The following is a 10,312-nucleotide window of genomic DNA, read 5'->3' as shown; positions in this document are numbered from 1 at the left end:
TTTCTTGATTCATGTTCAAAGAATCATCCGAGTAGAAACTACATCTAATGTCTTGTTGTCTAAACCAAGCATATACTGGTTTCAAAATTTTTGTAAACAAAAAAGGAGCTATCTTAATTCCAAATGGTAAACAAACAAACTGATAATAAGCTCCATTCCACTGAAACTTTAAATATTTTCTTGAACTTGGATGAATAGGCACATGAAAGTAAGCATCCGTCAAATCAGTTTTAGTAAAGAAGTCCCTTTCTTGAATGAGATCTAACACAATGTTAAAAGTTTCTTGTTTGAAGTGATTGTAAGGAATAAATTTATTCAAATACTTCAAGTTTATCACTGGTCTAAATTTCCCATTCGGTTTTGGAACAATAAATATAGTTGAAATGAATTCACCTTGCTCTGGAAATGATTCAACAATAGCACCTTTATTTAATAATTCCTGGACTTCATTATCAACAATTGACTTGTGTTCTTGATTAAAAGGAATTTCATTGGGTACCCTATCTTGAAAAGGCTGTTGATCAAACTCAATTCTATAACCTGAAATAGCCTCTAGAATCCACCTATCATTTGTGAACTTTTTCCATGTATTAATATAAAACTTAAGTTTACCTACACAAGATGTTGCATTTATTCCTGCCCGTTTGGGGCTGTAACTGTTGCCACTGGAGCCTTTCTTGCAGGCCTAGACCTAGCAGAATATGGTCTATACTGTTGCCCTCTCTGCGGATATGGCTGGTATCTACTAGGATGTGCCTGATAACCATAAGAACCACCGTAACTTCTACGTGGAAATCTGCTCCGATTACTACTTCTTACAAAGCCTGTACCTCTGACAGAGTCTCTACCAAGATATGCAAAAGATTCACAGTTCTTTACTTCCTTAGAAAACTTCTGCTAATCTGATAATTGGCGCAAAACCTATGGCTGCCAAATTCTGAATGTCAACAAGAATTTTATCCTGCCCATGGGCCTTCTTGTCCAAAATCTTCCAAATTTCTTGGTTAACTAATGGAGGGTTAACCATCTCACAATTCTCAGGAATTTTATACTTTGCTAACAATGAGTCTATATCACACTGTTGCGTACAAGAAACATTAATCAGTTTTGCTAAAGTATCTGAAACAGCCTTGCCTTTCTCTGGTATTTTTAATTTAGGTAATTCCCAGACACCATCATCAGGATCACTATTACACGAGTCATTAAATAAAGCATTTGAAAACTGCTTGTTTACATCTGTATTTGTATTCACATTATCATATTGTGTCCCTTCTGGGTATTCATAGTCAGAAATATCGTCGGGATTCACCTCGACATGAATATTGGGCATATTCTGCAATTCTCTACCAAAAACATGTTCTTCTGAATCAGGAGCCGAAGTCTCCTGATTAATACCCAATAAAGTCCTAAGACTATCGATGTCTTTCTGAGTCATAGTAGAAAAGTCAATTTCAGCATTTCTAGACTTCTGTTTTTTATCTTTTTTAGTTTTACTTTTAACACAAGAGTCCGAAGACTTCTTGCTTTTACCTACCAACTTTTTTCCCTTAGCTTTATCCGAAGATTTAGCTTTATCTGAAGCTTTATCCGAAGATTTAGCTTTACAATTCCCACTTGTCTCTAAAACTTTAGAGCCCGAAGGCGTTTCATCTAACACAATAACAGAAGTGGGTGGGGTAGGTTTACTTACAACCGATCTAATTTTACCATCGTCCTCGAAGTCACTGAATCCCGAAAAGGACTCTCCATCGTCAGAGAGTGACAACGAATCAGGGTCAGACATTTCAAACCGCAAACTCGCGACAATACAAACCCAAAACACCAGCGTTTATACGATACACTGAAAAAGCGTGCCACCAGTCACGACGCCGGAAAGGATATGATCAGCTGTTCTCTGTTTCCGGTGTCGTGCGCATGCGTGTGAACTATGGGTTAGACGGTAGTAATTTATTTCTTTCAAGAGCGGTCACCAATATTACGTCCTGGAAGGAATGCCATATATACATGCGAAAGCCAAAGGCTTTATGAAAATAATATCATTTTTGTGGTGTAGCCGTAAAGTTTAAATTGATACAAGTATTTCTATATACAGATCGGAAAAATAGTTACGCATGATATTATGAAGTATTGTGTTAATGTCTACTTAAATTGCACATACAGATGTAACTATTTGTCGTTAGTACCGCAGGAATGTGTAACTAAAATTGTGCTCCAGATGGACCGCATATAAATAAAATTCTAATTACTATTATAGCCTTTAGTGCCAAACCAGTAAATGTTATCTAAAATGATATGACTCTGCATAAATACTTGGTTCATGGCACTTTGTTGTTCAATTCGTGAAAATACAACAAATGTTTAATTCTAATGTCATGTATAAAAACACTAATTGAAGGGCCTATCAAAACTATTTGTTGTTTGTCATCCAGACATAGAGCAATATACTAGGTAATGACAAACAAGCCATTCAATAAGTTTATAATTTAGATTATCTAAGATTTATACTAGCATTTTCTGAGAAAAAAAGGGTCATGTATATCGTTCAACTGTTACATTTGGCCTAGGGATCATCAAGACAAATAATTTGACCAAGTTTTATGAAGATAGGGTAATCAATACGACCTCAAGAATGTCAACAGACTTTTCGTTTGATTTTAGCGGGTGATCTAGTTTTTAATCACATATGACCCAGTTTCTAACTTGGCATAGGAATCATCAAGACTAACATTCTGACCACATTCATGAAGATAGCGTCAGTAATGTGGCCTCTACGGTGCTATCAAGCTTTTCCTTTTATTTGACCTGGTAACTTAGTTTTTGACCCCAAATAATCCAGTTTCAAACTTAGTCTAAATATGATCAGATTTGCATATTTGTGTCAGATCAAAGCGAAAATGAAACCTCTTTATGGCTAAAAGGTCAATCAAAGCAGTTTTCAAACTGAACCGAGATCGTATCGTGACTTAAGTTGTAAGTGTGGTTAAAGTCAAACGTAAAATGTCATTTCTAGTGTGTTCATAACCTGTCACAACGGAAGCACTGGTAGCCTCTTAACATTGAAGGATTTATCCTCGCTAAGGTGAATCTCTTCGATGCAGCAGACCTGAATGTCCTTATCAAATAATATGTTCTCTAATTCATTTTCTTATTGAGGAGTCCTTTTGTATTCCAACGCATAACCTTGAAAGGTTGCATTGACTTCTTTTTTTTTTTTTTTTTTTTTTTGGTTCCTGGTGGCCAGTAGATTTCCTCTCTCGTCTCTTAGCTCTTATACAAGTTGCGCGCAAGTTTGATTAAAATCAATAGTAAAATGTGGTTTCTGTCGTGCTCACAAACGTATGGACGGACGAAGGCGATCACAAAAGCTTCCCTTGTGTCACTACGTGACAGGTGAGCTAAAACTCTGACAGAATCTATTTGAATTATATATGTTTGGGTGATATAATTACGACTTTTTTGTACGATTTGTAAAAATTCTTGAATAGTGATATAATGAATTATCATTACATTAATTAGTTTTAAAATCTTCTGAATAGTAAAGATTATTCAAAATGTCTCATTTTATAAACATTAAAGTTACACATTATGTCAAATTTCTACATTTCATTCAACACATCAGAACTCACATTCCATCAATCTGTTTATCATGAGAAAGGTAAAAACAGATGTGTACAACCCCGAAGCAAGCATTTATACTTTGTTAATTTGTAAAAACTGTATTGATCGATCAATCACATTTTATACATAGTTTTAGATGGGTGGGGTAATGTTCATACCCCTACAATTTCACAATTTTGACAAAATTGCACAAAAGACTATTTAAATTATTTATTTTCAAATGAACAGTTAGCAAGTAAAGATTTCGTCGCCTTTTATTATTGATGTTTGTATTTATTAAATGGTAAATAACGGGTTGTTTGTTCTAATTATCGGTTGTAAAATACATAGGTTTTCCTACCCCCTTTTTCTATTCAAAATCTTTTAAATACCCCTCATCCATCTTTAAATTGTCATAAATATAAATTATATTGTATATGTAATAAAAAGAATATATCTCATTGATTTTTCGTCGAATATTTTTATTATCCATTTTTTTGCATTATATAAAGTGGGTGGGGTACATAAAATACCCCGGTTTTGCGTATTTCTTAGCCACGCCTGGAGTAGATTGCACGAACGAGTATTTAATTAAATTACTTTCCAACTGAACAGTTTGTAAGTAAAGGTTTCATCGCCTTTAATTAGTGTTGCTCTTATTTAGTAACGGGTTGTTAATTCTAATTATTGGTTTTAAAATACATAGGTTTTCCTACCCCCTTTTCCTATTTAAAATCTTTTAAATGCCTCTCATCCAGCTTTATATGGTCAAAAATATAGATTATATTGTATACGTGATAAAAAGAATATATCTTCTTAGTTGTTGGTCGAATATTTTTTATTATACATTTTTTGCATTATATAAAGTGGGTGGGGTACATAAAATACCCCGTATTAGCGTATTTCTTAGCCAAAACCAAACTAGATTGCACGAAAGAGTATTTGAATAAATTACTTTCTAAATGAATAGTTTGCAAGAAAAGGTTTCATTGCCTTTCATTAGTGTTGCTCTTATTTAATAACGGGTTGTTTATTCTAATTATCGATTGTAAAATACATAGGTTTTCCTACCCCCTTTTTCTGTTTAAAATCTTTTAAATACCCCTCATCCAGCTTTATATGGTCAAAAATATAGATTATATTGTATACGTGATAAAAAGAATATATCTTCTTGGTTGTTGGTCGAATATTTTTATGACACATTTTTTGCCTTATATAAAGTGGGTGGGGTACATAAAATACCCCGGATTTGCGTATTTCTTAGCCAAACCTGAACTAGAGTATCTAGATGATTTTCTGTTCTAACAGACTGTTTCGCAGCGGTAATAATAAATGACTTTGAGAAATAAGACCATTTTAAAGGTTACTTCTTTTTACTGTAAATTTTAGGTTAAATATTTTTATTTTATTCTCTGGTATTTTAGGTGCCAAATCTTATAATAAAATGTACATAAAATGAGTACATTTTGCGTATTTTTCAGCCATAAGCCTTATGCGTAAAAGCAATGTTAAAAGATATATATTTGAACTGATTTTAGAAACATGGTGCCATGTTTTGTTAGTAAAAACACGATTTGAATCTTAAAAAACTGCAAATATACAGAGTTATCTCCCCTTGATATTTTCAAATTTTGCAAGAGCTTTTGTTTTGCAGGCCCGATTTTTCTGATCCGCGAGACTTTGTACTTTCATAATATGTATAGAAACTGACTATAGCATGACCGGACAGGTAAATCCACTTTTTCATGCCTTGGCTCCCCGGCTATAATGGGGACGAATTTTACACAAGTCCTGTTCGCCAGTACATGCAAGTTGACGTCGGGGTTTTTTCGCCTATGTGTGAGGAGGCCTTTACAATTACATAAACAACCAGGGCCCACTTTTCAAAACTTTAGCAGGCGATTAAGCTAACGAGAGTCTTATTTCGACATTTTAGAAAACTTAGAAAAACTAATGAATTAGTTAATGATTATGAGCAATAAGATGTCTTTACAGTAAATCTATAATATCGTACTTGTCTGGTGTTCCCCACCAAGACTAGTATTTTGAATCAAAATGTAACAGCAGGTTAGTTTATCAGCCTGTTAAAGTTTCGAACAACTGAGCCCTGAACTACGTTATTTTCAGTTGCTATAACAACCAAAACTACGTACTTTTTGGTTACATCAACAACCAGAACTACGTTACTTTTGGTTACATCAACAACCAGAACTACGTACTTTTTGGTTACATCAACAACCAGAACTACGTTACTTTCGGTTACATCAACAACCAAAACTACGTACTTTTTGGTTACATCAACAACCAGAACTACGTTACTTTTGGTTACATCAACAACCAGAACTACGTACTTTTTGGTTACATCAACAACCAGAACTACGTTACTTTCGGTTACATCAACAACCAGAACTATGTTATTTTTGGTTACATCAACAACCAGACCTACTTTATTTTTGTTACATCAACACCCAGAACTATTTTATTTCAGTTACACCAACAACCCACGGCAATAATATACCATGTAGCATACCAGATTCAGCTGTCGAAATCCTTCTCGGGGAAAGCGTCTTGGGTTCTGGTTTAAAGGAAAGTGCTGTCTTGGTGGTAAATATCTCCAATACTGGCATGCAGCCAACACCAAACAGTGACTCGGACCTGTACAAATTCGATGTATACGTTATGATGATGCCAGATGCAACAGAAGGTGAAACATTTAGCTTGACTGTTGATGTAAATGACATCGGTCCACAGACTGTTGATTTTACCACAGGTCCACCTGCAAATTACACAGTGAGTAAAACCGCTTTTTCTATGTTTAGAAAAATACATAGAAATATTAATTTCAAATACTTGTTTTTAACAATGCTTGATTGGTTTAAGTTCGTGTTAGAATAAAAGTTCTATGTTGTTCTGTATTATATATAAAAAAGTATTAATATTTTAACAAAACTGATTGAATTATAAATTATGGTGGCATATTTCTGCCACGAGATAGCTAAATAGCTATCGCGATACTTAAAAAGTTTTCTTTATAAAAGCGAAGTTTTCTGAAAAAAATATATAAAGTATTATTGAGATAATTTACACCAGTATAATACGGAGGTATATTTCTGCCACGAGATAGTTAGGTAGCTATCAAGGTACTTCAGAAAATTATCTAGATAAAGCGAAGTTTTCTAAAATATTATCTCAATAGTGGAAGGTTACCTGGAAATATTATTGCGATAATTTACATTATTTTCTCGATACCCTTTGTGTAAGTGCCCACAACTGCCATTTATTAGCTAGATTACCTTTCTCGATACTTTCAGAAATTATCTTGATATTTCGAGCTTTTCTGAGAAGTTTATCGCAATAGCCTTAAGTTCCCTGGAAATAAAATACGTATTGCGCAAAAAAAAATTTACTGCGATAATGTTTTCAAGAAAAATGCACAATTTTGCTGGAAAGTTTAAAATATTATCGTGATAGTTACCAAGCATCTCGGCAGTTCCAAGCAGTAACTCGAAATTTTGCCCTAAACGTTTTCAGGAAATAAATAAGAATATCTAGAAAATATTATTTATTTGCTGAAATGATTTCGGAAAAAATGTACACATTTTCTGGAAAGTTTACAAATTATCGAGATAGCTACCTAGCTATCTCGTGGCAGAAATATGCCACCATAGTATAGCGATACATTTTGCGTAAGTGCCCACAGCTGCCATTTATTAACTAGACAGCTATCTCGATATTTTCAGAAATTATTATGATATGCCAAACTTCTCTGAAAACTTTATTTTGAGAAGCTAAAGTTTCCTGGCAATAAAAGATATATCTAGAAAAAATAATTTATTGTGATAATGTTTTCAGAAAAATGCACAACTTTTCTGGAAAGTTAAAAATATCATCGTGATAGCTACCATGTATTTCCTGGCAGTTTTAAGCACTAACACGAAATTTTGCACTAATATAATTATATTGTGGCATATTTCTGCCACGATATAGCTAGGTAGCTATCGCGATACTTAGAAAATTATCTTGATTATACGCAGTTTTCTGGAAAGATTATCTCACTAGCCGAAAAGTTTCCTGGAAATGACATTACGATAATTTACATAAGTGCCTACATCTGCCATTTATTATCTAGATAGCTATCTCGATACTGTCAGTACTTATTTTGATATTTCGAACTTCTCTGAAATGTTTCTTTCGAATAGGCTAGAGATTCCTGGAAATAAAAAGCATATCTAGGAAAAATAATTTAATGCGATAATGTTTTCTGGAAAGTTTAGAATATTATCGTGATAGCTACTAAGTATATCGTGGCAGTTTCATGCACTAACGCGAAAGTTTGCGCTAAAATATTTTCAAAAAACCAATGCACTCATTTCTAGGAAAGTTTAAAATATTATCGTGATAGCTACCGCTATAGCAACATCGTGGCAGAAATATGCCACTATAAATATACTTTCAGGTAAAATATTTTCAGGAAATAAATAAAGTATATAGAAAATATTATTTTTTGCTGAAATGTTTTCAGAAAAATACATACATTTCTTGATATGTTTACAGTATTATTATGATAGCTACCTAGGTATCTCGTGGCACCAACATCATGATTCTCGTCGATACATAAACATTATCAAGGGGTGGGGGTGGCTGTTACTCGAGACTCGATCATGGAGGATATCATGTAACAGATTTAGGATGCTGCTGCTACAGTTTTCCCAGATAACGTTACAGCATATGGAGGATAATAATCGCTGATGGTGCTTTGTTGACCAAAGAAATTGTAAAGATTTATCTCTTATTTGTAACTCTCCTTAAATATAATATAGAACTAGTAGTTACATCTTTCAAAAATATACGCATTATTAATGATGTTTAAATTTTATTTACTATTCTGGTGTTGTATATTGTCTAAATGTATACCAAAAAGTATCATCATAAGTTTGTGTAACACATCCAAAAGTAGCACCCCACAACTTTAACATACCATGCTAAACTGTAACACTTTATAAAACCACGAAGAATTAGACCCACAGTAAGTTACTATCTCGTTTTATAAGTGCATGCCTGAAAGGACTTTTTATCGATGCAAATAAGCATAAAATATGGTTGAAATATCGTTTAATCAATGATATATGATAATTTTATCTCAAAATTTCGAATTCTGTCATAAAACGCTTGATAGACTTCAATATAAAATATAAATGACGTACATATATACCATTGATCTAGAAATACAATTTATATTTTTGCAAAAAAAGAGATAAACCTTTACCATTTCTCTATCCTTCATATGCTGTAACGTGTAGCAGCAGCATCTTAAACTTTGATCTGTAACATAATATCCTCCATAACCGAGTCTACAGTTCCTCCCCTCGTGATTCAAACACTGCGCTATTAATATACTGGTTTTGCCCGTGTCTAGGAAGATGCGGATTACACTTTTACACTGGAGAGCGACTGTGTGTACAACGTGCATCATGCTGGCTCCACACTGGCTTTCAAAATGAAAGTACAGACGGAGCGGTCAGTTACTGTAGGACCTATGTCAATAGAAGTACCGATTCCTACAAATGTCACGCAATCTCATTTGAAATACAAGAGCGGTAAGGTGATCTCGAAGGGCAAAAATGTCGTCTGCTTGGCTTATGGTAACCTGTCTGCGGAATTGACAGATTGGTGAGCATTTTTCAAATACCTGTTACAAAAAGCAGTATTGTAATTGCATCTTAAAGTCATGTAGTTGACAATATTCATGAATAAGAATTGTTAGAAGGCTTTGTGTTTTGTGACTTTGAAAAATCTTCTAATACATAAGGAATAGATCTATATACAGTCTTCAAAACTGGCGAAATTAAAAATGAATTTATTTATTTATTTATTTGTTTATTTATATTTTGGGGATGGTGTTGGTTTTTGAAACATTGATTTTTTCGGATAATTTTCAGCTGATGCTTATTACTTTTTACGGGGATAGTGTCTGGTAGGGTAAAACGTGAGCGGAAATGGGAAGGACAAGGGGCGGGTTTCCGCAGACATTTTGTTTGACATATCTTGCTATTTCCAGATTGCGGACGTAAAGGGCGGTCCAAGATGGCGATGGTGAACTTTTTAATAAGTCTTCAAAATGACAATTTTTCCTCTTGAATGCACATCGAACACAAAACGCAGAATAAACAATAGCTTAATATTAATAATCAATATTAATAAAAAATCTTATATATTACAAAAACATTAAGATAAAAGGTTTCGATCGCGTGGATTCAAATGTTCACATTTTCAAATCTAAACGGTGGTTGAAATTTTGAACAGCTCGCAAACTAGAGGATCCAAGCTCTTTTACTAGAAGAAGAAGAGCTGTAACGGAAGATAATTATGTATCCCCCACTCCCATTGTGAAGGGAGACATATTGCATATTGTTTTGCTGTGTTCATCCGTCCGTCCGTCCGTCAGTCAGTCCGTCCGTCCAACTTCATTTCCGATCAATAACTGGAGAACCATCTGCCCTAGTAGAACCTTCAATCTTTTCTAGTAGATGATCCCTATTGTTTGTGGGGTCATTCCATTACAGGGGCCTGAACATGATAAACTGTTTCTGATCAACAACGTAAAAACCACTTGATTCAGAAAGTTGGAACTTCATAGAATGATTGGACATGCAGAGCAGATAAACCCCTATTGATTTTAGGGTCACCGATCAAAGGTCAAGGTCACAAGGGGCCC

At 34.0% G+C, this 10,312-nt stretch overlaps 1 protein-coding gene across 1 annotated transcript; it reads left to right on the top strand.

The window, feature by feature from the left end:
- Nucleotides 1-1,927: 1,927 nt before the first annotated feature.
- On the top strand, nucleotides 1,928-10,248 carry LOC128551635 (uncharacterized). The gene is made up of 3 exons (XM_053532532.1): nucleotides 1,928-1,931; nucleotides 6,086-6,387; nucleotides 9,014-10,248. Exons 1-3 carry the CDS (start codon nucleotides 1,928-1,930, stop codon nucleotides 9,269-9,271), a joined length of 564 nt encoding a protein of 187 aa, XP_053388507.1. The 3' UTR covers nucleotides 9,272-10,248.
- The last annotated feature ends 64 nt before the right edge of the window (nucleotides 10,249-10,312 follow it).

Source organism: Mercenaria mercenaria, unplaced genomic scaffold (assembly GCF_021730395.1).
Source record: "Mercenaria mercenaria strain notata unplaced genomic scaffold, MADL_Memer_1 contig_1404, whole genome shotgun sequence".
In the NCBI taxonomy this organism is placed as follows: Eukaryota; Metazoa; Mollusca; class Bivalvia; order Venerida; family Veneridae; genus Mercenaria; species Mercenaria mercenaria.
This window is presented reverse-complemented; position numbering and strand designations above follow the sequence as displayed.

Coding starts and splice junctions, on each gene's coding strand:
- LOC128551635 (XM_053532532.1), top strand. Junction 6,388..9,013: donor GTCCACCTGCAAATTACACA/GTGAGTAAAACC, acceptor GCCCGTGTCTAG/GAAGATGCGGATTACACTTT.